The sequence below is a fragment of the Molothrus aeneus genome, chromosome 30 (assembly GCF_037042795.1).
Source record: "Molothrus aeneus isolate 106 chromosome 30, BPBGC_Maene_1.0, whole genome shotgun sequence".
In the NCBI taxonomy this organism is placed as follows: Eukaryota; Metazoa; Chordata; class Aves; order Passeriformes; family Icteridae; genus Molothrus; species Molothrus aeneus.
Genome location: NC_089675.1, coordinates 3323593 through 3351267, shown reverse-complemented (window position 1 = coordinate 3351267; position 27675 = coordinate 3323593). Strand labels below are relative to the sequence as shown.

General features: G+C 67.6%; 3 protein-coding genes across 5 annotated transcripts; 2 read left to right on the top strand and 1 right to left on the bottom strand.

Annotated features, from left to right (window-relative positions):
• Positions 1–837: 837 nt before the first annotated feature.
• MFSD5 (major facilitator superfamily domain containing 5) lies at positions 838–5668 on the top strand. Of its 2 annotated transcripts, XM_066567744.1 has the most exons (3): positions 838–949; positions 1518–2625; positions 5601–5668. In XM_066567744.1, exons 2-3 carry the CDS (start codon positions 1542–1544, stop codon positions 5624–5626), a joined length of 1110 nt encoding a protein of 369 aa, XP_066423841.1. In that variant the 5' UTR covers positions 838–949; positions 1518–1541; the 3' UTR covers positions 5627–5668. The 2 variants fall into 2 exon arrangements, with proteins under 2 accessions (XP_066423841.1, XP_066423840.1); XM_066567743.1 differs by lacking the exon at positions 5601–5668 and having other exon boundaries at positions 1518–2858.
• SPRYD3 (SPRY domain containing 3) lies at positions 5614–11151 on the top strand. 2 transcript variants are annotated; one of them, XM_066567746.1, is made up of 10 exons: positions 5614–5780; positions 6032–6107; positions 6293–6417; positions 6959–7094; positions 7363–7551; positions 8076–8225; positions 8609–8666; positions 9377–9496; positions 9569–9714; positions 10285–11151. In XM_066567746.1, exons 1-10 carry the CDS (start codon positions 5614–5616, stop codon positions 10417–10419), a joined length of 1302 nt encoding a protein of 433 aa, XP_066423843.1. In that variant the 3' UTR covers positions 10420–11151. The 2 variants fall into 2 exon arrangements, with proteins under 2 accessions (XP_066423843.1, XP_066423842.1); XM_066567745.1 differs by having other exon boundaries at positions 9569–9720.
• Positions 11091–26256, bottom strand: TNS2 (tensin 2). The gene is made up of 27 exons (XM_066567579.1): positions 26171–26256; positions 24729–24840; positions 24279–24316; positions 24151–24189; positions 23725–23763; positions 23154–23197; positions 22745–22913; positions 21995–22045; positions 20953–21075; positions 20458–20522; positions 20097–20180; positions 19619–19731; positions 19485–19545; positions 18882–18948; positions 18658–18781; positions 17980–18045; positions 17788–17892; positions 15560–17371; positions 14846–15133; positions 14378–14503; positions 13947–14039; positions 13645–13722; positions 13078–13155; positions 12528–12714; positions 12051–12119; positions 11935–11964; positions 11091–11839 (listed from the first exon to the last, which is right to left on the bottom strand). The coding sequence occupies exons 1-27, from the start codon at positions 26234–26236 to the stop codon at positions 11698–11700; spliced, it is 4269 nt and encodes a 1422-aa protein (XP_066423676.1). The 5' UTR covers positions 26237–26256; the 3' UTR covers positions 11091–11697.
• Positions 26257–27675: the final 1419 nt, after the last annotated feature.

The following is a 27675-nucleotide window of genomic DNA, read 5'->3' as shown; positions in this document are numbered from 1 at the left end:
CTGCCCCTTCTGCTCACCCCCCTCCTGCTGCCCCCAGTGCCACCCCCCGCCCTGCTGCGCCCCCCCCTACTGCCCCCTGCCTTGTCACCCTTCCTGCCACCCCTCCTGGTGCCCCCCACCCCCCTGTCCCCAGTGTCACCCCCCACCCCAGTGCTTCCCCCAGTGCTTCCCCCAGTGCTACCCCCTGCCCTACTGTCCCCAGTGTCCCCCCCTGCCCTACCACCCCCCTCCTTGCCCCCCCCAGTGTCACCCCCCTCCCTGCTGCCTCCAATATCACCCCCCGCCCTGCCGCCCCCCTTGCTGCGCCCCCCCGCCTGTCCCCAGTGCCAAGCCCCGGCCTGTCCTCCCCCGTGTCACCCCCGATGCTGCCCCCCCCCGCGCCGCGTCCCCCCCCGGCCCCGCCTGAGCCTCAAGTGAGGGGGGCCCGGCCCCCCCGCGCCGCAGCGCGGACCCCCGGAGGCAGCGGTGAGTGAGGGGCGGGCAGGGCAGCCCCCGGTACCGAGACACGGAGAGGGGGTTCCGGGCGGTTCCGGGGGTACGGGGGGTACCGGGGGGGTCACCAGGGGGGTTTGCTCGGGGGTTTCCCGAGGGTTTGCTCGAGGCTCTTCGCACGAGCTCTCTGAGGGCGCGGGTCCCCACAAACCCCCCGCGGCGAGTCAGGGGGCGGCTCTTTGGGCTGGGATGCCGCACACCCCCCACGGGGGGTACAGTGGGGGACACTCGGGGGTCTCCGCAATCCCCCGTGTGCTGTCTGAGGGTCCCTCGGGGGGGCCCCACCGGTCCCCGCGGGTCTCTGGGTGTCTCTGTGGGCACCTGGGGGGCCCGAGCGGGGGGGCGGGGGGCCTGTGTCACGTGACACGGGCCAACATGGCGGCGCCCATGGGACCGGAAACGGAAGTGGCTCGGCAGAGGCGCCGCGGAGCAGCTGCGACGCCAGTGGGGCCCGGGGGTATGGAGGGGACCCTGAGGGACCCGCGGGTTACCGGAAGGGATGGAGGGGGTTTGGAGGGTCTGAGAGGTGTCTGGGGGCATCCTATTGGGCAACTCTGGGGTCGGGGGGGGGGGCTATGGGAGTGGAGGGGGCCCTGTATGGCTCTGTAGGGGGTATATGTGGGGGGCTTAAGGAGGATTTGGGGTGCGAGGGTCCTGTGGGGGGGTGTGGGGGTTCTATGAGGGTCTTATGGGGACTCTGTGGAGGTTCTATGTGGGGCCCGTGGGAATCTGGAGCGTAGGGGGTATGGGGGTCTGTGGGGGGTTGTGGGGAACTCTGGTGGGGGTTTGGGGTCTGTGGGGGTTCTGTGGGGCCTGGGGGGGGGGGGGTCTGTGTGGCCTTGGAGGGGTGGCCTGTGGAGGAGCTGTGGGGGACTGTGTGGCGTATCAGTGATGCTGGGAGTCCCTGTGTGGTGGGGGGTCCCTAGGGAACCCATGGGCTGTCTGAGGAATTTGGGGCACCTGGGTGGTGCCTCGGGACTGTCCCAGTTCCTCCTAGTGCTGATCTCCCTTTTTCCCTTCCCCAGGCCCTCCTGAGCCCCCTCCCCACCATGTTCCTGCTGCCCTGCTCTGCCCTCGCCCTCCTCCTCCTCACTTGCCTGGCTCTGGAGCCGGCCCCGCGCCGTCCCCCGCCCTCCAACCCCGCGTTCCGCAGCTTCCAGCGGCAGTTCCTGCTGGGATACCTGCCGGCACTGGCCGCCGACTGGCTGCAGGGCCCGCTGCTCTTCCAGCTGCTGCACAGCCGGGGCTTCCTGCGCAGCCAGATCGCCGCCCTCTACTCCTGCGGCTTCGCCTCCAACGTCGCCTTCGGCCTCGTCTCCGGGGTTTTTGTGGACCGGCTGGGCCGGAAGAAGTCCTGTGTGCTGTCCTCGGTGCTGTGCTCCGTGTCCTGCCTGCTGCAGCTCTCCCACGATTTCCTGGCCCTGGCGGCCGCCCGGGTCCTGGCAGGGCTCGGCACTTCCCTGCTCTTCTCCGCCTTTGAGTCCTGGTACCTCCATGAGCACCTGGAGCGCCACGACTTCCCTGCCGAGTGGATTCCTGACACCTTCTCCCGCGTGGCGCTCTGGAACAGCGGCCTGGCCGTGGCAGCTGGCCTGCTGGCCTGGCTGCTGGCCGAGGGGCTGCTGCTGGGCCCCGCGGCCCCGTTCCTGGCGGCGCTGCCCTTCCTGGCTCTCTCGGGGATCTTCACTGGGAAAAACTGGGATGAGAACTATGGGAAGAGCCGGCCCTGTGGGAAGGCCTGCGGGGAAGGCCTTCGGGGCCTTGTGTCCGAGCCCCGGGCGCTGCTTCTGGGGCTGGTCCAGGCCCTGGTGGAGAGCATCCTGCTCATCTTTGCCTTCCTTTGGACGCCGGTCCTGGAGCCGCACGGGATCCCGCTGGGAATCGCCTTCTCGGCATTCATGGCCGCCAGCGCCGCGGGCTCGGCGCTGTTCCGGCGCGGTGCCACCGGGAGGCTCCGGCTGCAGCCGCTGCGGCTCCTGCCCGGCTCCGTGCTGCTGCTGGCGCTGGCGCTCGTGCTCCTGGCCCTGCCGCTGGACGCCCCCGGCGACTTCTTCGCCGTGCTGCTGCTGCAGCTCTCCTGTGGGATCTACTTCCCGGCCATGGCGTTCCTGCGGCGCCGCCTGGAGGGCGGGGGTAATGCGGCGGGAGGAGCGCGGTGGCTGCGGCTGCCCCTAGGCCTGGGGGTGGCGCTGGCACTGCCAGCGCTGCCCGGGGACCCCGCGGGGACACGGGCCGTGCTCGGGGCCGCCGCCCTGGCGGCGCTGGTGGCGCTGGGGGCAGCCGGGGGGGTCCTGGGCACCAGCCGTGGGGACGAGGGGCTGAGGGTGGGGGACGAGGGGCTGCTCGAGGGGGACACTGGGGAGTGACAGGCACACTGGGACAGGGACACTGGGACAGCTCAGTAGCGACACCTGGCTCTGATGGGGACACTGGGACAGTTTGAGGGGGTCACCAAGGTGTGACAGGAACACTGGGCTGTGACAGGGACACTGGGACAGCTCAATGGGGACAGGGGCACTGGGACAGCTCGATGGGGACACCGGGGTGGGACAGGGACACTGGGACAGCTCCATGGGGACACTGGGGTATGACAGGGACATTGGGGCAGCTCAGTGGGGACACCGGGCTGAGACAGGGACAGGGGCACTGGAACAGCTTGACAGGGACATAGGGGTGTAGTGCTGGGGTGTGACAGGGACATCAGGACAGCCTGATGGGAACACTGGGGTGTGATAGGAGTGGGGATGCTGGGGTGTGACAGGGACAGCAGGACAGCCTGATGGGAACACTGGGGTGTGATAGGAATGGGGATGCTGGGGTGTGACAGGGACAGCAGGACAACTCAGTGAGGACACCAAGGTATGACAGGGACACTGAGATATGAGAAGGACAGAGACACTGGGATGTCACAGTGACAGGAGCACCGGGCCAGCTCAATGGGGACACCAGGGACACAGGGACAGCTTGATGGAGCACTGGGATTTTACGGGGACAAGGACAGTAACACCTATCTGGGACAGGAACACTGGGACAGCTCAACAGGGACACCAGAATGTGACAGGGTCAGGGACACGGGACGAGCCCATGGGGTCACCAGGCGGTGATGGGGTCAACAGTGTGACCCGTGTTGAGCTGTGAGTGACAGAAATACCCCATGGGGACACTGAGTGGTGAGGGGTCACAGTGTCACCCCACAATGGACTGTGGGTGGCTGGGACACCCCTTGAGGACACTGAACTGCAGTGGGTCACAGTGCCACCCCATGATGGACTTTGGGTGACAGTGACACTGGGACACCCCGATCATGACAAGGAACTGTGACAGGTCATGGTGTCACCCCCATGGCTGAGCTGTGGGTAACAGTGACACTGGGACACTCTGATGGTGACACAGAGCTCTGCTGGTGACCCATTACCAGTGCCATCCCCACAACGAGCTCTGGGTGGCAACATGGGGACACCCCGAGGTGACACTGAGCTGGGACAGATCACGGTGTCACCCCCAAAACGAGGGGATGGGGACACTGGTGCACCCCCAGGTAACCCCTGGGCTGTGACAGTCACAGTGCCACCTCCCCCATGGCACAGCAGAGGGGACATGGGGACACCAGACCAGCTGTGACCTGTGACCGACCCCATGTGCTGTCATGGGTGTGGGGGTGTATTAATTACTTAATTAATTTCTAATAAACCCACCCAGTAGAGGTGTTTGTGAAGTCCTCCTCCTCCTCCCCTCTGGGTCTGGGGGACCCTGAAACCCCCCTTGAGCGGCCCCAGTTCAAACCAGTGACTCCCAATCCAGCCACATCTTCAGTGCGAGCACAGCGCTGGTTTGTCCCCAGGCTGAGCCCCTCAGTGCCCCCATTATCCTCCAGTTCCCCCAGTCCTCCCAGTAACCCCCCCATCCTCCCAGTTCCCACCTGTCTCCCCAGTTTCCTCCGTTCCTCCCAATCCCTCCACAGTCCTTCCTAGTCCTCCCCAATCCCTCCCAGTTCTCCCCAGTTCCCTCCATTCCCCACGGTCCCCCCCAGTTCCCCTCCACTCTCTCCCCAGTTCTCCCCAGTTCCCTCCATTCCCCACGGTCCCCCACTCCCGTCCTGCAGGGGGCGCCCTTACGCCTCTCGCCCCATGCCTGCAACGTCACGTGGTCATGACGCACACTGCCCGTTTTCCTGGGTAGGCTCCGCCTTCCTCCCGTTTCGTGCTCCGATTGGCTGAGGGAGCCGTCAGTCGGGGCGCAGCGGGTGGCGATTAGTCCGCGGGGCACAGTGGGCGGGCACAGGGAGGCGGAAGCGAGTGGGACCCGGATGTGAGCGCGGCCCATGGAGGGGGCGGGACCCCCGGTAAGGGTCGCTGGGGGCCGGGGGGCTCTGGGGGAGATGGGGAGGGGTCCTGAGGAGCTCTGGGGAGACGGGGAGAGCCCGGGCTGGAGAGTATGGCAGCGATTTGGGGGTCCTGGGCGGAACTGGGGAGGTGGGGGGGTCGCATGGTGGGGGGCGGCCGTGGTGCGGGGGGAACGGGGGGGGTCAGGGGGTGCTGGGGAAGGGAGACCCCCGGCATGGGGGGACCTTGGTGTGGGGCGGGGATCAGGATTGGGTTGGCAGGTGTGATTTGGGTATGCCAGGTGTGATGCGGGGGTGTCAGGTGTGGATTTGGGTGTGCAAGGTGTGGGTTTGGGGGTGTCAGGTGTGGATTTGGGGTGGTCGGGTGTGGGTTGGGGGAGGGGGTCAGGTGTGGGTTTTTGGGGGGGGGTCAGTTGTGATTTGGGTGGTCAGGTGTGATTTGGGTGTGCCAGGTGTGGATTTGGCTTGGTCAGGTGTGTGTTTGGGGTGTCAGGTGAGTGTTTAGGGGCGGTTTTGGGGTGTCAGGTGTGGGTTTTGGGGTGTCAGGTGTGTGTTTGGGGTGTCAGGTGAGTGTTTAGGGGCGGTTTTGGGGTGTCGGGTGTGGGTTTTGGGGTATCAGGTGTGTGTTTGGGGTGTCAGGTGAGTGTTTGGGGGGCGGTTTTGGGGGATCTCGGGTTCTGGGGGTTCCTGGCCGATTTGGGGTGTCAGTTTCGGGTGTGTCGGTCCCACCCGTCCTTTCGGGGGTCCCAGCGTTGCCTCCCCGCAGGAGCCCCCCCGCCATGGATGACCTGAACCTGCACTTCAGGTTCCTCAACTGGCGCCGGCGGATCCGGGAGATCCGGGAGGTGCGGGAGGGCCGGGACCGGGACCGGGACCGTGATCGGGATCGAGGCCTGCGCTGCCAGGAGCGCGCCCGACACATCCTGGTGGACGGGGACACCCTCAGGTACCCGGGGGGAGCCCCAGGAGGGGCTGGGGGCACCCACAAAAAGGGGCTGAGGGGGCCCAAGGGGGGGTGTGGGAGGGTCCTGGGGGGGCCCAAGGAAGGAAGGAAGGTGGGGGGGATGCACCCAGGGGGATGGGGGGGGGCCTGGGGGCACCCACAGACCTGGGGGGTGTCTGAGGGTACCCGGGGGGGGTCGGGGGCTGTCTCAGCCCCCGGTGCTGTCTCAGCCCCCCCCCCCCCGCTCCCCGCAGCTACCGCGGCCCCTCGGGCGAGGTTGGCTGTTACGTGGCCCCGCGGCCGCTGACCCGCGACAGCAACTACTTCGAGGTGAGCGGGGGTGCGGGGGGCGCGGGCCAGCCCGGGGGCTGTGCCGGGGGCTGTGCCGGGGGGCTGTGCCAGGAGGCTGTGCCGGGGGGGCTGTGCCCGGGGGCTGTGCCCGGGGCTGTCCCGGGGGCTGTGCCCGGGGCTGTGCCGGGGGACACGGAGCCCTGACCCCGCCGGGCCGTGCCCAGGTGTCCATCGTGGACAGCGGCGTCCGCGGCACCATCGCCGTGGGGCTGGTCCCGCACTGCCACAGCCTCGAGCACCCCCCGGGATGGGGGCCCGGCTCCGTCGCCTACCACGCCGATGATGGAAAGTGAGTGTCGCGATAGGGGGGGCGGAGATTGTTCGGGTAGTGAGGATGTCGCGATAGCTAGCGGAGAAGCGTTGGGATAATTGCGGGTGTTGGGATAGTAAGGAATTTGAGGACGCTGGTAGATGTCAGGATGTGAGATGAAGGATGGAATGATTTGGGATGTCAGGGGTATTGGGATAGCAGGAGGATGTCGGGATATTGGGGAGTGTTGGGACTTTGGGGATGTCAGATATTGGGGAGTTTTGGGACCTTGGGGGTTTTGGATATTGGGGAGTGCTGGGACCTCAGGGGTGTCAGATATTGGGGAGCTTAGGCATGTTGGATATTGAGGATTGTTGGGATATTGGGGAGTGCTGGGACCTTAGGGGTGTTGGATATGGAGGGGGGGCCAGGGGGGCAGGAGGTCTGGGAGGTGTTGGGGGGCACCTGGGCCTGTCACGATATTTGGGGTCTGCTCCAGGTTTGAGGTCCCCCCTTAGTGACACTCTCCCCAATCTGACCCCCCCTTTTCGGGGTCCCTCCCGGTTTTGGGGTGTCCCAGGCTCTACAGTGGCCGGGCCAAGGGGCGCCAGTTCGGCTCCAAGTGCAGCTCTGGGGACCGGATCGGCTGCGGCGTCGAGAGGGGCTCGTTCGGAGCCCCCCCAGCCCAGGTTTTCTTCACCAAGAACGGCCAGAGGGTGAGGGGATCCCCACCCTGCCCCAGAGCACCCTCAAAACTCACTGGGGCACCCCCAAACCTTTCAGGACCCCATAAACTGGGCTCCTTCTACCCCTGCCCCAGCTCTTCACAAAGAGTGGACAGAGGATGGGGGGATCTCCAAAGCTTCTGAAACCCCAAAGCTTCCAGAGCCCCCCCCACTTCCTACTGCAGTTTCCCTAAATCCCAGATAGGGGGCCTGGGGGTGTCCCTGAGCCCCCCTCACATCCTGACTCCCTCAATTGCAGGTAGGGGGTCTGGGGGTGCCCCTGTCGCCCCCGGGGCTGTTCCCAGCCGTGGGGTTGCACTCGCTGGGCGAGGAGGTTCGGCTGCACCTGCCCCCACCCGGGCCCCCCGAGGATGAGGGGGGGGCCATGCTGGTGGACAGCCTGGAGGAGGAGTGGGGGAGGCTCCACGACGTGCGGCTCTACGGCTCCGTGAGCACCCGGGGGGGAAATGGGGGCTGGAGCCTCCCCCAGGACTGGGGATGGCCCAGGGAGGTGGGGAGGGGGCTCAGAATGAGGGTGCAGGGGAGCGGGGTTGGATGAGATTGGACCTCCTTCCTGGGTTGGGAGGTCAGAAATTGAGGTTATGGGGTGAGAAGAATTGGGCTTTGGGAGTTTGGGTGAGGACAGTTTTGGGGATGGGAGAAAAAGGGTCCCCAATCCTGGGGAGGGTGAAAAGGGGGGCCGTGACACGGGGCCGGGGTAAGGAGGTCCCAGCAGAAACATCAGGAGTCTGGGGGTTCTTGGGTGCCCCTCAAATCCCCTGTGTGTGCCCCCCCAACCCTCTATGGCTCCCCCCTCAGCCCCTGTGATCCCCCAATTCCCCCAGCACCCCTCAAACCCTCCCAGGTGCTGTTTTTAGGTGGGGAAGGGAATGAATTTCCTGGATCTGGGGCTGGTCCGGGTTGGGGGGTACCCCCTTTCCCCCCTGTCTGAGCCCCCCCGCGCCCCCCCAGGTGTTGGAGTACGTGGGGAAGGGGAAGAGCATCGTAGATGTGGGGCTGGCCCAGGCCCGGCGGCCGCTCAGCCCCCGCAGCCACTACTTCGAGCTGGAGATCCTGGACCCCGGCGAGAAGTGCTACATCGCCCTGGGTGTGGCCAGGAAGGTGCGCGGGGGGCTCGGAATTGGGGTACGGGGGGGGGGCTGAGGGGGGTGGAGACACCTATGGAGCTGGGGGTGGTAGGGAAGTGGGGGGATGTGGGTCAAAAATGGGGGTCTGGGGGTTACAGAGGGAGTAAAGGGGGGCTGGAGCCTCCTCTAGGGCTGGGAGTGGCCCAGGAAGGAGGGGAGGGGGCTCAGGTTTGGGGTATGGGGGTGCTGGACCTCTCCTCCGGGCTGGGGCTTGGCTGAAAGGATGGGGGCAGGATGTCAAAAATGAGGGTTTGGGGGGGAAAATTGGGGTCTATGAGTTGGGGGTCTATGAGTTGACCCCCCCCCCACATTGCCTTTACCTCCCTCCCTCCCTCCTTCCCCTGTGCATGCCCTCAGGATTACCCCAAAAATCGTCACCCTGGCTGGAGCAGGGGCTCGGTGGCCTACCATGCAGGTGAGCCCCCCAAAAGTGGGGGGGACCCCCAGAATGGCCAGGACCCCCCCCCCCCAGATTCCAGAACCCCCCCAAACACAGGACCCCAATAGTGGCAACTTCTCCTACTCTTTCTGCCCCTGAAAACCCATTTCTCATTTTTCCTCCCTATTTTATGTTGCACCCCTATAATGAGGGTCTGGGGGTCTTCCCCATGACCTCGGGGGTCCCCCCTAATTTGGAGGGTCCCCATGGCTCCTCCTTTCTCCTTTCCTCCATCTTTTTCCTATTCATCCTCTTCCGTTTCCAACCCAGTATCCTCCCTTATTTTGGGGTGCACTTCTGTGGGGAGGTCTGAGGGGTGGTTTCCAATTCCTTGGGGCGGAGGGGGCCCTATGGCCTCTTCCTCCCCCTTTTCGACCCTTTTAGCTCCTTTCCCTTTCACCTCCTTCACCCTCTTTTTCCTTCCTTTCCTTCCTTTCCTTCCTTCGGGCCTATTTCTCTTCTATTTTTGGGATGCAGCCCCATGGGAGGGCTCCTCCTCACGGTGGGATTTGGGGATCCCTCTATGCACCCCCATCCCCAGCTGTCCCCTTCTCCCTTTCCTTTCCTCCTTCTCTTTCTCTGCCCATTTCTCCCCCTTTCTTTGGGGTGCACCCCCATGGAAGGTATCTTGGGGTTTTCTCCACAAACTGGGGGGGGGTCCCCCTAATTCGAGGTCTCCCCCCCAGACGACGGAAAGCTGTTCCATGGCAGCGGGGTCGGGGATCCCTTCGGCCCCCGCTGCTACAAGGGTGACGTGATGGGCTGTGGGATCATGTTCCCTCGGGACTACGGCCGGGACAGCGAAGGTACCGCGGGGCCGGGGTCCCCCGAGGCCGGGCGGGCTCGGGGCGGGTCCCTCACCCTTTTCCCCGCCCCAGGTGACAGCGATGACGCCTCGGAGCCCCCCGAGGTGAAGGTGAAGGTGCGCAACGTGATGTACCTGGAGGAGGAGGAGGAGGAGGAGGAAGAGGAGGAGGAAGAAGAGGATGGGGAGGACATGGAGCAGGAGCAGGAGGGCAGGAAGGTCGTGGTAAGGGTGGGGACACCCCACAAAAAAAAAAAAAAAAAATCTGTGCCCTAAAAAAGCCCCCAAAAAGCTTCTCCTTCACCCCAAAATTCTCCTTTGTCCATCTTTGGGATCCTTTTGAATCAGTCTAGGGGCTCCAACACCTGGATTTTGGGGGGGTTGGGGTGTCCCGTCCCCCTAATATTTTAGGGTGACCCCTGGTTTGTCTACAATCCCCACACGTATTTGTGCCCCACCCCTGGACCCTCCATCACACCAAAAATCCACCCTGCAGCCCCCTTGGGTTCCCTTGACAGTGACTCACTCTGGGGTCACCCCCTTTGTCCCCACTTCATTGGAGATTGGGGCCTCCCCGCCCCCCCCCTCATATTTTGGGGTGACTCTGCTGTGTGTCCCTGAACCCCCCTCCATGTGTTTGTGTCCTCTCACCCCAAAAATCCCCCTATACCCCCCTTTTGGCTCATCTTTCTTTGCCTTACTCCCCCCTTCACCCCTGTTATTTTGGGGGGGTGGGGTCTCCGCTGCCCCCCAGTCTCAGGGTGAACCCCCTGGTTTGTGCCCCCTCAGGTGTTCTTCACACGGAACGGGATGGTCGTGGGGCGCAGGGAGGTTGGGGTCCCCCCCGGGGGGCTCTTCCCCACCGTGGGGATGCTCAGCACTGGCGAGAGGGTCAAGGTGGACCTGCACCCCCTGAGCGGATAAAGGGGGGGCCCGCGTGGGGCCCCCCCAAAACCTGAAACTCTGCGGTGCTCCTGGTGCCCCCCCAGGCCCTCCCAGTGCACTTTAGGGGGTTTCCACGGCAGTGGAGACCCCAACAAGGTGGTTTTTAGGGGGTTCACTCCTGCCCCCACCCCCATAATGTCCCTCTTATGGGGCCTCTTTGAGGGGGGTTCCCCTCATTGAATCCCCCCTCAAAAGTACCCCACCCATGCCCCCCCCAGATGGTTTTTGGGGAGTCTCAGCCATGGCCCCCCCATTTTTGGGGGACTCATTCCTGCCCCCCCCAGTTATCCCAGTGACCCCCCAGGTGGGTTTGGGGGTCTCAGTCCTGCCCCTTCCACAATGGGTGACCCTCGTGCCCCCCCCTTTGACCCTCCCCAGCCCACCCAACCCCTCCCACTCCACTGACCCCCAGTGCCCCCCAAATCACACTTGCACCCCCTCATCTCTTCCAGCACTCCCCATTCCTGGGGGGGTTCCAGGGGGCAGGATTTGGGGTCCCCCATCATGAATGTAACCAGACCCTTCCAATTCCATGGAACCCCAGAGTCCCCAGCTCTGTGCTGGGGGCTGGGCTGGTTTTGGGGTCCCCTTTGATGTTTGCACATGGCGGGCGGGGGTCCCCATGCCACCCCCCCCACCAAATAAACCAATTTCTTACACCAAAATAAATGTGGATTTATTGGGGTTTCTCCAGGACCCCCCAAATTGCAAGGGATGTCCCTGTGCCTCCTTTTCTACCAACCTCCACTTCTTCACTTGAGGGTGTTTGGGGTCCTTCAAGGGTGGTTGGAGGGTCTGGAGAGTATTTGGAGGGGTGTGGGGGGAGGTTTAAGGGGGAGTTTGGGGGTCCCCAGTAGGACTTTGGTGCTTAAGATGGTGGGAAGGACAATTATGGGGGTGGGGGTCCCCTTGTGCTCCCTCAAATCGGGGGTGTCTGGGAGGGTTTGGGGGAGCCAGGGGTGGTTTTGGGGGGGTTTGGGGGTGTTCAAGACCATGGTGATGAAGGTGATGATGGGGGGGGGGTTGGTTATGTGTGTCCCCCTGTCCCCCCCCTTGGCACGGGGGACTCCAGGGTGTTTTGGAGGTCCCAGGGGATTCTGGGGGTCCCTCAGTGTCGTGTCCCCAGCAGGACCTCCGTGAAGAGTGGCAGGGGGAGTCCCGCCGGGTTTGGAGGGTGCCCCCGAGCCCCCCCTGCCTCGGGGGGGTTTGGGAGTCCCCAGGTGGTTTTTGGGGTGCGGGGGCGGTCCCCAGTGTCCCTCAGTGCCGCGTCCCCAGCAGGACTTTGGTAACGAAGGTGACGATGGCCCCTGCTGGCTGCTCCGGGTCCAGCTCCGCGAACACGTGGCACGCGTTGCCCCCCCCCGGGGCCCCCGCCTGCTTCGCCACGAACCCGAAAATCCTGGGGGGGCCGGCGGGGGGGGAGGGGCGAGCCAGAGTTAGAGCTGTGCCCCCTCTCCTTCCCGGGGGTCGAGTTCTGGGGGTCTCCCCGCCTACCTGGCCGTGGTCCCGTCGGGGTTCGCCCACCTGGGGGTGGTTGGAGGGGTTGGGAGGTGTGAGAGGGTTTGGGAGGTTGGGGTTCCCCGCCGTGCCCCCCCCGTGCCCCCACTCACCGGCGCTCCTGCGGGTCGGTGCCGCAGTGGGTGACGCTGCTCACGGGGTAGTGCCGGCGGAAAAAGAGTCTGGGGGGGGCACCGGGGGGAGCACGGGGTGAGGGGGGGCGTGGGGGGCAGGGCAGGGTCGGTGGGTGCCGAGGGGTTCCGGGGGACGCCGGAGTTGGTTTGGGGGGGATTCGGGGTTTGGGGGATTCGGGGTTTGCAGGGGTTGGTGGTTCAGGACGGGGCTTTGGGGCGTTTGAGGTTTTGGGGTTTGGGGGGCTGGGAGGTTTGGGGGGGTCGGTGTTTGGGGGATCTCGGTTTGAAGGGGCCCAGGTGTGGGGGCTGGGAGGTTTGGGGAGGGTCGGGGTTTGGGGTGGGGGGGTCAGAGTGGTCTAGGTTTGGGCTGGGGGGAATTAGGGGGGTCTGGGTTTGGGATGGGGAGGGTCAGAGGGGTCTGGGTTTGGGGTTGGGGGGGGTTCAGGGGTGCCTCACTTGCGCTGCCGGTCCGTCAGGGTGATCCCCTGCACCGACACCTTGAAGTGCACGGGGCTGGGGGGGGGCCGGGGGGACCCCTCCGCGCTTGGGGCCCCCTCCAGGAGGGACCCCACGGCCTTGGCCACGGCCTGGGGCCCAGTCAGGGCCTCGGTGCCCACCGAGCCCAGGAACAGCACGGAGCAGGCTGGGGGGCAACGGGGAGAGCTGCCCAAACCAGGACCAGCACCCCAAAACCAGGACCAGCCTCCCCAAAATTTGGATAAGCGCCCCCAAACCGGACCCAACCTCCCCAAAACCGGGACCAGGCTCCCCAAAACTGGGCCCAACCTCCTCAAAACTGGGACCAAACTCCTCAAAACTGGGACCAGCACCCCAAAACCAGGACCAGCACCCCAAAACCGGGTCCAACACCCCAAAACCAGGACCTGCCTCCGCAGTACCCCCTGTCCCGATGCCAACCCCTCATGGTGCCCCAATTCCCGTGCCTGCGGTGCCCCAGTGCCCCTCCCATCCCAGTGCCCTCAGTGCCCCCAGTGCCCAGCCCCACCTGCCCCCTGCCTCAGGAGGGCTCCGGCCGTGCTGACATTGGGGGGTCCCGGCGGCTCCGGGGGCTCCTCCTGCAGCTCTGGGGAGGAAGGCTCAGGGTGGGGGGGGGCGGCTGGGGAAATGGAGGGGCTGGGGGAGTTTGGGAGGACTCTGGGGGGATTTTGGGGCTGGAGGAGTCTCTGGGGGGTCCCATCAGCTTTTCGGGGCGGTCTCCACTGTTTGGGGGTGTCCCCACAATTTTGGGGGCTCCTGCGGTTTTGGGGCGTCCCAGTGGATGTTCAGGGGGTCCACGTGGCGGTTTTGGGGTGTCCCCGCGGGTTTTGAGGTGTTCCCTCGTGGGTTTTGGAGGTTTCCCAGGGAAGTTTTGGAAGTTCCCTGGGGAGCTTTTGGGGGGGTTCCCTGGGGTTTTGGGGTGTCTCCGCGGGGTTTTTGGGGCGTCCCATGGCTTTGGGTTTCTCCCGGGGGCTTTTGGTGTGTCCCGGGAAGGGGTTGGGAAGGTGTACCCGCAGTTGGAGGGGGGGTTCCTGTGGGGGTTTTGGGGTGTTCCCGCAGTTTTTGGGGTGCCTACCTGCATGGGGGATGCGGAGGGTGCAGGGCAGTGAGATGGGGGTGATGGAGTGCTGCAGTACCAGCGCTGGCAGGCTCCCTGGGGGGGAAGAGGGGTCAGGGCACCCCAAAACCCCCACGGACTGCCCGAAGCCCCCACAGATTCCCTCGGACCCCAACCCCCCCCTCCCCCGAACCCCCTGAGCCCCCCCCGAGTTCCCCTTGAGACCCCACTGACCCCCACAGCCCCCACCACCCACCTCCCCATTCCCCCCTCCCCCCAGACCCTCCGAGACCCCCCAGACCCCCCCGAGCCCCCCTCACCAAAGTAGGGCTCCTCGGGGCACCCCCGGATTTTGACCCCCCGCGGGCCCGTCTCGATCAGGAAGTGCCGGACCAGCTGCTCCTGGGGGTCCCCTGGGGGATCGGGGGGCGTCAGACGCCAGCGAGACGCCCGAGATCCCCCCCGCCCCTCCAGGGGGTGTCCATGGGGGGGTCCGGGAGGGTTCAGGGGGTGCTGGGGGTGTCCAACCTCCCACGGCCCCCCAGAACTGCGGGGGGGGGGGTGTCTCTGGGTGGATTTGGGGGGTGCTGGTGGGGAATTTGGGGGGATTTTCAGGGGTCCCAGGATGTTGGGGGTGTCAGAGCCCTGGGAGACGCCCGAGACACCCCTCCCAGTATTCCATAGGGAGGAAGTGCATTTGGGGCATGCAGGGGGGTCTGTGGGGTTCGGGGGGGCTCGGAGGGGTCCATACCCGCTCTGGAGGTGGCGCGGGGGGGCGGGACCCCCACCCTGAGCGCGAGCCCGAAGGCCCCCGGGAAGCTGCTGCTGCGGCGGACGAGGAACGAGCCGGGAGGGGCCGCCTTGAGCAGCGCCACGGCTGGGGAGACACGGGGGGGTCACACGGGGGGGACCCCACCAACCCCCCTGTTTAACCCTCCAAGCCACCCACAGACCTCACCCATGACTCCGCCCATAGATCCCTCCCGAACCCCCCGGTGCTCCCCACAGACACCCCCAGCACCCACTGACCCCCCCACTGACCCCCCCCACTGACCCCCCCTCGCTGACCCCCCCCACTGACCCCCCCTACTGACCTCCCCTCGCTGACCCCCCCACTGACCCCCCCATGCTCCCCCGATCCCCCTCAATCCCCCCTCAAAACCCACAAGACCCCCCCCAAACCCATCCCTTCCAACCGCGCCCCCCCCCCACCCCGTACCTTCCTCCCGGGACAGCCCCGGTTTGTACCAGAACTTGCTCGTGTCCTGCACGAAGGTGCCCCCGGGGGGGGTCCCGCCCGGCCCCTCCCCCGCCGAGGGGGGTCCCTGGGTGCCCCCTGGGCTGCGCTGGGGTGAGGAGGGGTCCCGGGGCCCCCCCGGGGCCGGGGGGTGCCGCTTCTCGGGCAGGGGCGGCTGCGGGGGCGGGGGGGAGCCGGGGGTGCCGCTGCCGGGGGAGGGGGCGCGGGGCGGGCCCGGCCAGAGGGTCCCCTCAATGGGGCTCCGCCGTCCTGGGGGGGCACAAAGAGAGGGGAGACCCCCAAAAACCCTCTGGGGGGGCCTCCACAGACCTGTCCCCCGTGGCTCCATTCCCCCGGCACTCCCCAACTCCCCCGGGTACCCCTTTAATCCCCCCAAATCCCCCCAGCCTCCCTCAGTTCACGCCTCAGCTCCCCCAAGCCCTCCTCCCCCCCCAGCCCCTCAGTGGTCACGACCCCTCCCCAGAACCCCCCAGCCCCTTCAGACCCTCCCTCAATCCCCCCTCGACCCCTCCAGACCCCCCCACGGACCCTTTGACCTGCCACGATCCCCCCCAAGACCCCCCCCCCCCAACTCCCTTTAATGCCCCATAACCCGCCCCAAGCCCTTTTAGATCCCTCCAAACCCCAAACACCCCCCCAGCGCCCCCATTAACCCCTTCGCGCCCCCATCGTTACCTGTCGGCTCCTGGGGCTCCCCCACGGCGGGGGGGTCGTGGCCCCCTTTTCCGGGGGGGGGGTCCCGCTCCGGTCCCAGCCCCGGGCGGCCGCAGTGGGGGCAATTTGGGGGCTCGGGAGGCGGCGCGGCGGGGTCCCCCCAGCCGTGCCCGCCGTAAATGGGGCGGGTGGGAAGCGGGGAGATGCCCCCCCAGCCCTGGCAGTCCTGGCAGGGACAGAGGGGCGGGAGCCCCCCCAAAAGCAGGTACCCCCCCGCCACGGGGCGCCCGTAGCTTCCCCACGGGGGGAAGCCCTCGGACAGCGAGCGTTGCACCCCCCGTTTTGGGGGGTCCCGGGAGGAGGCCAGGCTGGCCCGGCGGCACAGGGGGGGGCACGGGGGGGCCCAGGTGCTGGGAGGGGCCCAAGGGCTCGGGGGGGTCGGGGACACCGGGAGGCTGTGAGCGGCACAGGGGGGGCTCTGGGGTGCTGCGATCCCGTGGGATGCGGGGGGGCTGTGCAGTGAGGGGGTCCCGTGGGCTCCCGGGGGGCTGAGGGATGCGGGGGGGCCATGGGACATGGGAGTCCCGTGGGGGGCTGGGAGTCCCTCGGATATCGGGGTGATGTGGGAGATGGGGAGCCCGGGGGATGCCGGGGTGGCGTGGGGTTTTGGGGGGCTGTAGGATGTCGGGGGGCTGTGGGGGGCTGGGCTCTCCTGGGATGTCGGGGTCCCATAGGGTGTCAGGGTCTCGTGGATCAGTGGGGTCCCGTGGGCTATTGGGGGGCTGTAGGACACCGGGGACTTCTGGGCTGGGGGGGGGTTCTGGGGAGTGTGGGGGCCCTGGGGTGTTGGGGATCCATGAGATGGGGGGGTCCCATAGGATTTTGGGGTCCCATAGGGTGAAGGGGACCCCTGAGATGTTGGGGTGCCGTACGGAGTTGGGGTGTCCAGGGATGTGGGGGTCCCGTGGGACGCTGGGGGGCTGTAGGGCAGCAGCGAGCCCTGGAATGTGAAGGTACCCTGGGATCCCAAGGTGCTGTTGGGCAACAGGGTGTCTTGGGAAAGTGGGGTCCCGTGGAATGTCGGGGACCCCCGGCATATTGGGGTCCTGTGGGATATCGGGGTGCCATATGGCACGGGGACCCCGTGGGATACTGGGGTCTCGGGGGATGCTGGGGGGCTATGAGGCGCCAGGATCCCGAAGGAAGTTGGGGACCCTTGGGGTGCTGGGGGGCCATGGGGTGTCAGGGTCCTGTAGGGCTTTGAGGGGTCATAGGGTGTGGGGGACCCCTGGGGTTTGGGGGCCCCACAGGATGTGGGGTAGCTGTGGGGTGTCAGGGTCCCAGGGGGACTGTGGGGAGCAGGGGTCCCATGGAATGGGGGGGTCCCGTGGGATAGGGGGGTCTTATGGGATATGGGGGTCCCATGGGACAGCGGCGTCCCGTGGGATGGGGGCGTCCCGTGGGATACGGGAGTCTCATGGAAGGGGGGGCTCCCGTGGGATATCGGGGTCCTGTAGGGTAACGGATTCCTGTAGGGTGCTGGGCTCCCGAGTGCTTCGGGGCTCCCATAGGCTGTGGGGGTCCCAAGCGCTTCGGGGGCGTCGGGGGGCTCCTCCCCTGGGCCGGGGCTCTCGCGGCCCCCCCGAACCCCGAACCCCCCCAGCAGCTGCTCCAGCTCCCGGCGCTCGGCGGCCGTGGGGGGCGGGGGGGGGCCGTGGGGGGCTCCGGGGGGGGGCGAGGAGTCAGAGTCCCCCCCGTGGGAGGAGGGACCCCCCTTCTTCTGCACACGGGCGTAGGGGCTGCCATCCAGGGGACCCCAGGTGTGGGAGGGCTCTGGGCAGAAGAAGGGCGGTCAAAGCCCCCCTCCACCCGGACCGCCAAACCCCCACGAGACCCCCCAGAACACCCCGGGACCCCCCGTGTTCTCCCGCACCCCTTCAGGCCATGGGGACACCCCCCCGTACACCCACGTTGCCCCCCAGAGCCCCACGGGCACCCCCAGTACCCACTGGCATTTTCTCCAGGCCTTCAACTCCGCTGTTGAAGGGGGGACCCCCCGGCCTCCCCCAAAGCCCCCCGTGCACCCCCAAAGTCCCCTCGGCCCCCCAAACCCTCCTAGGCACCCACCCCTGACGCCCCAGGACACCCCAGCATCCTCCAGCACCCTCAGACCCCCCTGCACCCCCCAAAACCCCCAGTCACAGGGTCCCTCCTCGCGTACCCCAATTCCTGCCCGGACCCCCACTCACCCTCGGGGCTGTCCCAGGGCTCCTCAAAGGAGTCGCGCCGCACTGCGGGGTCCTGCACCCCATAATCAATAGGGGTGGTGGGGGGGCCGCGGGGGGCGACCCAGCCTGGGGAGGGCCAGAAGGGGTGAGAGGTCAGGGGGGGACAGTGGGGAACCCCCGCTGCTCTCTGCCCCCCAAAACCCCGGAACCCACCTTCGACCCTCTCGGGGCCTGAGGAGAAGATGAACTCGATGGTGGCGTCGGGGGGGAAGCGCTGGTCTGGGGGGATCAGCAGGAGCGTTTGGCAGGGAGGAGGAGGGGGGGTCCTCATAACCTGCACCCCCAAATCCCCGGTGGTGCCATTCCCAGCCCTCACCCCCCAACCTGCACACCCCAATTCCCCAGCACCGCCCTGCTTGCTTTCATCGGGGGGGCATGGGGGAACTGGGGGCGTTCCTGTTATTTGTGACCCCAAATCCACCCATGCAACCCTCCAGATAAATTCTGAGTCACCCTAACATTAACCATAACCCTAACACTAAACCCTAACACTAACCGAACCTTAACCCTAACCCTAACACAACCTTAACCCAAACCCTAATCCTAACCCAAAGACTAAACCTAAACACTAACCCCAACCCTAAACCTAATGTTAAACCCTAAGCCTAAACCTAACCGTAAGCCTAACCCTAACGCTAAACCCTAACCCTAACCCAAACTCTAACCCTAACCCTAACCCAAACACTAAACCTCAACCCCAACCCCGAGCCCCCCCAGCCCCCTGAGCACCCCAAACCCCCCCTGAGCACCCCAAACCCCCCTGTGCTCCCGCGCCCCCCCAGCCCCGCACCGCCCCGGCTCTCCCGGCCCGTGCCCCCCCCGTGCCCCTACCTTGCCAGGCCAGGTCCAGCTCGTCCCGGCGCAGCCTCAGGCGGGGCCCACGCAGGGTCCCCGTGTGGAACTGAACCCCAAAAATCGCCTCGCGCCCCCCCCGCCGCCGGTGGTAACAGCGCACCTGGGGCGGGGAGGGGCACAGGTGGGCGGGGGGCTCGCACAGGTGGGCGGGGGTCACACACAGAGGGCGGGGGTCCCCCCTCCCCGCGGCTCCCCCTCACCATCACGTCCCCCTTGAGCAGCAGCGCCGGTTCCAGGGTGACACAGAGAGACTGCGAGGCGGGGGGGCTGCGGGGAAAAGGGGGGTCAGGGTTTGGGGGGGCTGCAGGGAAAGGGGGGGCATTGGGGGGCTGCTGAGGAAAAGGGGGGGTCACGGTTTGGGGGGTCACGGTTTGGGGGGGCTGCTGGGGAAAGGGGGGTCAGGGTTTGGGGGGTCACGGTTTGGGGGGGCTGCTGGGGAAAAGGGGGGGCATTGGGGGGGCACGGTTCGGGGGGGCACGTTTGGGGCAGTCATTTTGGGGGGGTGTGTCAGGATTGCGGGTACCCTCTGAAACCTCAGCATCCACAGAGCACTAGGGGAAATTGGGGGGAGTCCCTGCACCCCTCAAAGAGGGGGGTCGGGTGTGCAGGTCAGGTTGGGGGGGCGGGGCTGTGAGCTTTGGGGGCACCCCAGGACCCCCAAACGGGCACAGTGGGGGATGGGAGGGGTGGGGGACGGGCCGTGACGCCCCCAGCAGGCACGGCAGGGGGGGGGGAGGTTTGGGAGGCTCCCGGACCCCCCCGAGGTGCAGGGGAGGTCAGGTTTGGGGGGGGGGGTCACTCACTAGACCCCCGAGGTGTAGACGAGCTGCAGCGATTGGTAGATCTTGAGGAAGGGGCGGCAACCTAGGGGGGGCACGGGGGGATTATTGGCGGCCCTGGGGGGGTGCTGGAGTCCTTCCCCCCACCCCAAACTGACCGTCGGGGGGGTCGTAGGCAGGCAGGGGGGGCAGCAGGACGTGGTGCAGGAACTGGGGAGAGCTGTTCAGGCGGAGCCGCCCCGAGAGCAGCGCCCCGAAATCCTCCGTGTACCTGGGAGGATGGGGCACAGGTGGAACCCCAAAACCGCCCCAACTCCACACCAAAACCATGCCAAAAATCCCCTCGAAACGAGCCCAAACACCAACTGAAACCACGCCAAAAATAACCTCAAAACCACCCCCAAACCAGCCCTAAGAATCACCCTAAAACCATCCCAAAAATCACCCTAAACCACACCAGAAGTTACCCCTAGAACACTAAAAGCCGTCCCAAAAGCACCCAAAAGTCACCAGAAGAAACACCCCAAAAACCACTCCAAAACACCCCCCAAAACCCCTCAAAACCACCCCAAAAACCATTGCCCCAAATCACCCCCAAAACACCCCAAATCCCGCCATGGCCCCCGCCCCCCCCACCTGCGCTGGGAGGGCTGCAGGACCCCCCCCAGTTTCTCCTCGCAGAATCTCCTCATGCTCAGCGCGTTCAGCGCCTGCTCGGGGCTGGGGGCAGGAAAAGGGGGTTAAGGTACCCCCAAAGACCCCGCGACCCCCCCGGGACCCCCAAGACTCCCCCAAACCCCGCAGGATTTCTCCACAGCCCCAATCCTCCCACGGCCCCTTTACGCCCCCAGGACACCCTGCACTCCCCCCCCTCCCGGGACCCCCGCCCTGCCCCCCAACCCCCCATAAACCCCCACCAGCCCCCATTATCCCCATAAGCCTCCAAGTCCCCCCTTACCCCCCTCGGCCCCCCCAAAGTCCCCCCGCCCCCCCTCACCTGCCCCACACGTCGCTGTAGTGCAGAAACGCCCCCACGACCACCCCGACCGGGGCCTTGCTGCCCTGGGGGACGGGACGGGACAGGGGAGGAGCCTCAGAACGCCGCGGTACCCCCCAGTACCTGCCAGTACCCCCCCATGGCTCCGAGAGCCCCCCCAAGTGTCTCCCAGAGTCTCCCCAGCACCACCCAGTGCCCCCCACAGCCCCGAGCGCATCCCAGGGACCCCCAGTGCCCCCCCAGTGCCCCCAATGCCCCTCCCCAGTGCCTCCCAGTGCCCTCCCCTGCCCCCAATGCCCCTCCCCAGTGCCCCCCAGTGCCCCCCGTGCCCCCAATGCCCCTCCCCAGTGCCTCCCAGTGCCCCCCCAGTGCCCCCCCTGCCCCCAATGCCCCTCCCCAGTGCCCCCCCCAGTGCCCCCCGTGCCCCTCCCCCTCCCCGCTGTCCGCAGCCCCCCCGACCCCACGAGATGCCCCCCCAGCCCCCCCCGGCCGCACCTTGCAGAGCAGCACGGCCACGTTGCGGGGGTGCCCCCCCAGACACCCCTCGAGCGCTTTGCAGACGGAGCAGAGCAGCTCCAGGGGGGGGGCGAGCAGGTCCGGCCACCCGAAATCCAGCACCTGGGGGCGGGGGGGGCTCAGAGCCGGCACCCCAAACACCGCGGGGACCCCGAACCCACCGGGACACCCCAAACACCGCGGGGACCCCGAAACCACCGGGACACCCCAAACACCGCGGGGACCCCGAAACCACCGGGACACCCCAAACACCGCGGGGGACCCCGAACCCACCGGGACACCCCAAACACCGCGGGGACCCCGAAACCACCGGGACACCCCCAAACCCACCGGGACACCCCAAACACCGCGGGGACCCCGAACCCACCGGAACACCCCCAAACACCGCGGGGACCCCGAAACCACCGGGACACCCCAAACACCGCGGGGACCCCGAAACCACCGGGACACCCCCAAACACCGGGGGCACCCCAAACACCGCGGGGACCCCGAACCCACCGGGACACCCCAAACACCGCGGGGGACCCCGAAACCACCGGGACACCCCAAACACCGCGGGGACCCCGAAACCACCGGGACACCCCCAAACACCGGGGGCACCCCAAACACCGCGGGGACCCCGAACCCACCGGGACACCCCAAACACCGCGGGGGACCCCGAAACCACCGGGACACCCCAAACACCGCGGGGACCCCGAACCCACCGGGACACCCCCAAACCCCCCGGGACATCCCAAACACCGCGGGGACCCCCAACCCAGCGGGACACCCCAAACACCGCGGGGACCCCCAACCCAGCGGGACACCCCCAAACCCACCGGGACAGCCCATACCCACCGGGGGCACCCCAAACCCACCGGGAGGCCCCCGAGACCCCAACTCCATCCCTCGAGACCCCCGCAACCCCCCGAGACCCCCGCAATTCCCCAAGGAACCCCCACCATCCCCCACCCCCTCCTAACCCCGCGGGACCGGCCCCAGGACCCCCCAAACCCGCGGGACCCCCGGACCCCCCCCTCACTTTGGGGTTCAGGCGCGGGAGGTCGCGGCACTTCTCGGCCAGGTTGAAGATCTGCGGGGGCACCGCGGGGTCGGGGGGAGCCCGGACCCACCGGGAGCGCCCCAAAACTGCCCTGGAACCCCCAGATCCCAGCCCCCACCACCCCCGGCTCCCCCGTGTCCTATCCCACCCCCAGGGCTCCCAGTGCCCCCAGAGCCCTCCAGATGCCCCAGCTCTTGCCCCAGTTGCCTCACTTGCCCCCCCAGCAGCCCCATTTGCCCCAGTTGGCCCAGTTGTTGCCCCAGTTGCCCCCCCAGCAGCCCCAGTTACCCCCCAGCAGCCCCAGCTGCCCCCAGCAGCCCCAGCAGCCCCAGTACCCCCCTGGCAGTCCCAGCTGCCCCCCAAGCACCCCAGTTACCCCCCAGCAGCCCCAGTTACCTCCCAGCAGTCCCAGCTGCCCCCCCAGCAGCCCCAGGTGCCCCCAGGTAGCCCCAGTACCCCCCCAGCAGCCCCAGTTACCCCGCAGCAGCCCCAGTTGCCCCCCAGCAGCCCCAGTACTCTGTCCCCAGCAGCCCCAGTACCCCCCCAGCAGCCCCAGTACCCCCCCAGCAGCCCCAGTACTCTGTCCCCAGCAGCCCCAGTACCCCCCCAGCAGCCCCAGTTACCCCCAGCAGCCCCAGTACCCCCCCAGCAGCCCCAGTACCCCCCCAGCAGCCCCAGTACTCTGGCCCCAGCAGCCCCAGGTCCCCCGTAGGTGGCCCCCAGGCTCACGGTGTAGTTGGGGCCGTGCCGCGCCCCCAGCAGCCGCGCCAGGTGCCGCAGGTGCGCCCCGGGCCCCCCCTCGCCCCCCGGCAGGGCCACGCTCAGGATCCGCTCGGTGACGAACGCCAGGTCCAGCGGGGGCAGGGGCGCGGCCTCGGGGCTGGGGGCGCGGGGGGTCCTGGGGGGAGGCAGCGGCTCAGGAGGGGGGGGGCACCCCCAGAACCCCCAACGCGCCGGGGGGAACCTCACCCTCAGCGCCCTAAATCCCCCCCAGCACCCCAACCCTCCCCGCGACCCCCCAGGGCCCCAAAACCTCTTGGGATCCCCCCAAATTCCCCCAGACCCGCCCAGCACCCCAAAACCTCTTGGGATCGCCCCAAATTCCCCCAGACCCCCCAGCACCCCCAAACCCCTGTACCTGGGCAGGGTGCTCCGCTGGGGGGCGCTGTCGAGCGAGGAGCCCTGGAGGGTCCCGGGGGAGCCCCAAAAACGAGGAGGGGCAAAAGGGGGTCAGGAAGGGTCCCAAAGCACGGGGGGAGTTAAGGGCTGTCCCCAAACACGGGGGTGGGGAAGGGGGGACAAAGGAGGGGGTCGGGGGGGTCCCCAAAATAGAGAGGGGTTGAGGGAATCAAGGGAGGGTCGAGGGGACCTGGGGTGTCCCCATAACACGGGGAGGGGCAGGGAGGTCCCCAAAACATGAGGGGGGTCCGGAGGGGTCGGGAGGGGTCATGGATGGGTAAGGGGGGGCCAAGGGGGGTGTCAGAGGGGTCCCCAAAACACCGCAGGGTCACGGGGATGTCAGGGGTGGGAGGGGGGGAGGGGTCGGGGGTCCCCAACTCCTGGGGAGGGTCAGGGGGTTTTGGGAGTCCCGGGGGGGCTATTGGGGGGTTCCCGGGAGGGGGATTGGGGATACAGGGAGGGGTTAGGGGTCACGAGGGGCTCAGTGAGTCCAGGAGGTTTTGGGGTTCCGGGGGTCTCGGGGCTCTCACCACGCGCTCGCTGCGCCGCACCGGGGCCGTGTTCCGCCTCTGCAGGGACACAGCGGGGTCTGGGGGGGCCCGAGCACCGGGGAGGGGGCAGCGTCCTGCCCGGGGGGTCCCGAGGGCGATTTGGGGGGTTTAGGGTTCAGCGGGAATATCGGGGGTGCCGGGTCCTGACATGGGCGTTTGGGGTTCCCGAGGTGCGGGGTCCCGTCTCCTGCTCGGGGGGGCTTGGGGTGGTTTCACCCCTTCCGTGGGGTCCCCGATCCTGCCTGGGGAGTTTGGGGGTCCCGAGGGGAGTGCGGGGGGTCCTGCCCGGGGATGCTTCGGGAGTTCGGGTCGTGTCCGAGGGGTCTGGGGGTCTCGAGGGGGATTTGGGGGGGTCTCGGTTCCTGCCCGGTGGCTTCGGGGAGGTCGCGGCCCCCCCCCACTCACCAGCTCAGGCGGGGGCAGAGGTTGGCACGGAGACGTCACCTGGAGGAGGACACGGGGATCGTCCCAAATGGGACCCCAGCCCCAAAAGGGCCCCCCCCGCCCATGAGTGACGCCCCCCCCCGTCGTACCTTGCTCTCACATCTCTTGTGGGCGGCGACTTTGCAAACTGTGGGGGGACAACGGCGACATCAGGGACCCCCAGGGCCCCCAGTACCCCCCCCTTCCCCACCCTCCCCTGCCCCAGCAACCTCCCAGTATCCCCAGTAACCGCCCACTGCCTCCAGTGAACTCCCCAGTGCCCCCAGTAACCACCCAAGGAACCCCCCATTGCTCCTAGTAACTACCCAGTGCCCCCCCAGTGCTCCCAGTAACTGCCCAGTGCCCTCCCAGTGCCCTCCCAGTGCCCCCAGGAGCTGCCCAGTACCTCCACTGGCCCCAGTAACCCCCCACCATCCCATCCAGCCCCCCCGGTGTGACCCAGGGGTGTCCCGGGGGTGTCCCAGGGGTGACCCAGGGGTGTCCCAGGGGTGACCCAGGGGTGTCCCGGGGGTGTCCCGGGGGTGTCCCGGGGGTGTCACCTCTGCACACGAGCCCGTGGGGTCCAAGGGGGGTCCCGCAGCCCCCGCAGGGCGCCCCCCGGCGCAGGCTCCGCTCGCGGAACGCGTGGGGGGCGGCTGGGGACGGCCTCGGCTGGGGGGACACGGGGGGGTCACCGCTTGTCCCCCGCGTCCTCCCCGTGCCACTGCCACGACCTCTCGCGTCACTTCTGTGTCACCCTCACGACCCTCCCGGATCCCATTTTTGTCCCCCCATGTCCTCCCCGATGTCACCTCTCGTGTCCCCTCCTTGTCCTCCCCCCTTGTCACCCTCTGTGTCTCTTTCGTGAACCCCCCCCGTGTCCTCCCCGGGTCCCCTCGGTGACCCCCCCGTGTACGGCCCCCAGTCCCACCCAGTTCCCATCGTGTCCCCTCGTGTCGCCCCCCAGCATAGCCCCCGTCCTCCTCTGACCCCTCACGCGTCCCCAGGTGTCACCCCCGTGTCCCCTCGGTGTCACCCGTGTCCCTCCTTCTGTCCCCCATGTTCCCTCCATGACTTCCCATTGACCACTCAGCGTCTCCTCCGTGTCACCCGTGTCCCCTCCATGGCGCCACACGTGTCCCCGCATGTGTCCCCACCATGTCCCCCTCTAGTCACCCCCAATATTCCCCCGTGCCCTCCCCCGTCCTCCCGTGTGTCCTCTCTCGGATCCCGCTCCTGTCCCCCCACGTCGTCCCTGTGCCACCTCCGTGTCTCCCATGTCCCTTCCGTGAGCCCCTCGTGTCCCACATGTCACTCCCCGTGTCCCCGCGTCCCCCCCCGCTTGCCCCTCCCGGAATTCCCGGTCCCTCCCGCGGCAGCCCCGCTCTCTCTCGTGTCCCCCCGGGTCCCCCCCAGGTCGCTCATGTCCCACCCGTGTCCGCCAGGGTCCTCTCGCCTTCCTCCCCGTGTCCCCCCCCCGGTGTCGTCCCGCGTGTCCCCCCCGTGTCCCCCCCGGCCCCTCTGGCCTCGGGCCACGGACAGCGCGTCCCGCAGGAAGCGGGGCCGGACCAGCCCAGGAAACGGCGACCCCTGGGACGACCCCGCCGTTCCCACGGAGGGGGAGGGGCGTCGGAGCGTGTGCGGGGGGGGGGGGCAGCGGGGGGGGCGTGGGCGGGGAGGGAGGGGCGTGGGAAAAACGGGAAAAAGTGGGAAAATGGGGGAAAATGGGGGAAAAGGGAAAGTGGAAGCGAGGGGTGAGCGTGGGAAAATATGGGGAGGGGCGGCAGGGGGAGGGGGAGGGTCAGACTCGACTTTGCCCCCCCCCGCCCTCCGAGGTCACCCAGCGTCACGCGTGGGGAGGGGGCGGCTGGAGCGGGAACCCCACGGGGGCGCCACGGGGGGGTCCCCCCGCTTCTCCCCACGCCCCCAGCCCCCCCTTCCCCGCCGAGGGGGTCCCCACCCCGCGGGACCCCCCCCCACGGGGAGCTCCCCCCGCTCCTACCGTGTCGGGGCCATCGCGGCGGCCGAGCGCGCGCAGCAGCGTCCCCACAGCCCCGGGGGGCTTCATGGGGGGGGCTCCGCGGGGACCTCGGGGGGTCCCAGGCGCTCCCGGGGGGCTCTCGGGGCTCCCCGCGGGTCCCGCGAGCGGCTCCGTGGCCGAAGGCGCGCGGGGAGGGGCCGTTTCCGCGAGCCCGGAGCCGCTTCCCGTGCCGGGGGGGGACAGGGACACGGGGGGGACACGGGGGGGACGACACGGGAACGACACGTGTGGCCACGGGGAGGGGACACCGGGAGGGACATACGGGAGCCAAGGAGGAGACACGGGAGACACACAGAGGCGACACACGGGGGGACACGGGGGGGACACGGGGACGGGACACCGGGAGGATCACAGGGGACACAAGGGGAGGGACACAGGGGGGACACACGGGGGACACGCGGGGTGACCCTCCCTCTGCTGACGGTTCCTCAGTTTCCCCCTTTCTCACTTCCAGGATCCCCCAAATTTCCTCCCGAGCCCCCCCCCGGCACCTTCCTGGCGCTGCCCCCGCCCTCTCCTCTTCATCCTCCTCCTCCTCCTCCTATCGCCCTCCCCGTTAACCCGCTCCCGCGGGCCCCCGGGAGCCCCAAACTCGGGGGGAAAGGGGGGGCTAGACCCACCCCATGGGGACCCCCAAAGTCAAGGAGAAAGGGGAGGCTGAGACCCCCCCACGGAACCCCCAGATTAGGTGGGAAAGGGGATCCTCAGCACACGGAACTCCCAAACTTGGGCCGGGGGATGTTGGTTCGGAGGGGCTCAAGGGACCCCACGGAGTCTCGGGATGGGCTCCCCAGGGGCTGCAGGGACCCCAAACCCCTCCCTTGCGAGGCCCCTGCGGGGGGAGCTCGTTTCAAGGGGAGGAATTGGTGTACAGGGGTTTTGGGGGGCGTTGGGGTGGGGGTTATTGAAGGGGGAATTAGGGTGCAAAGAGGGTTTTGGGGTGCAGGGCCGGTTTCGGGTGCAGGTTATTGTGCAGGGGGCGTTGGGGTGCAGGGAGGGGAATGGGGATCAGGAGGGGAATTGGGGAGGGGCCTTTGGGGGTGCAAGAAGAGAATTTGGGTTTGAGGTTTTCGAAGTGCAGAGGGGATTGAGGGGCCTGATCAGGTCCCAGCCCGGCTGGGGTTGGCAGGATCCCATTCTCCCGGCCCTTGGGGTCCTCCCCCCGCCCCCATCCCGGCCAGGACAGACCCCCCTTTGTGGGGCCGGAGCCGCCGCGGGGGGGGCCGCATTCCAGCGGTGGGGGAGGCGGTTCCAGCATTCCAGCGGTTGGGAAGAGCCGGGAAAGAGGAAGGGTGGGGGGGGGCGGCATCCCGGGGCTCGGTGCTGTGCCCGTGCCCCCAGTTAATTACCGTTAATTAACGGGGGCGGAGGAGGAATGGAAGGACGAAGAGAAGGAAGGATCAGGATGAAGGTGAAGGAGTAAAAATGAAAAAGGAGGAGGAAGAGGATGAAGAATCAGGGATGAG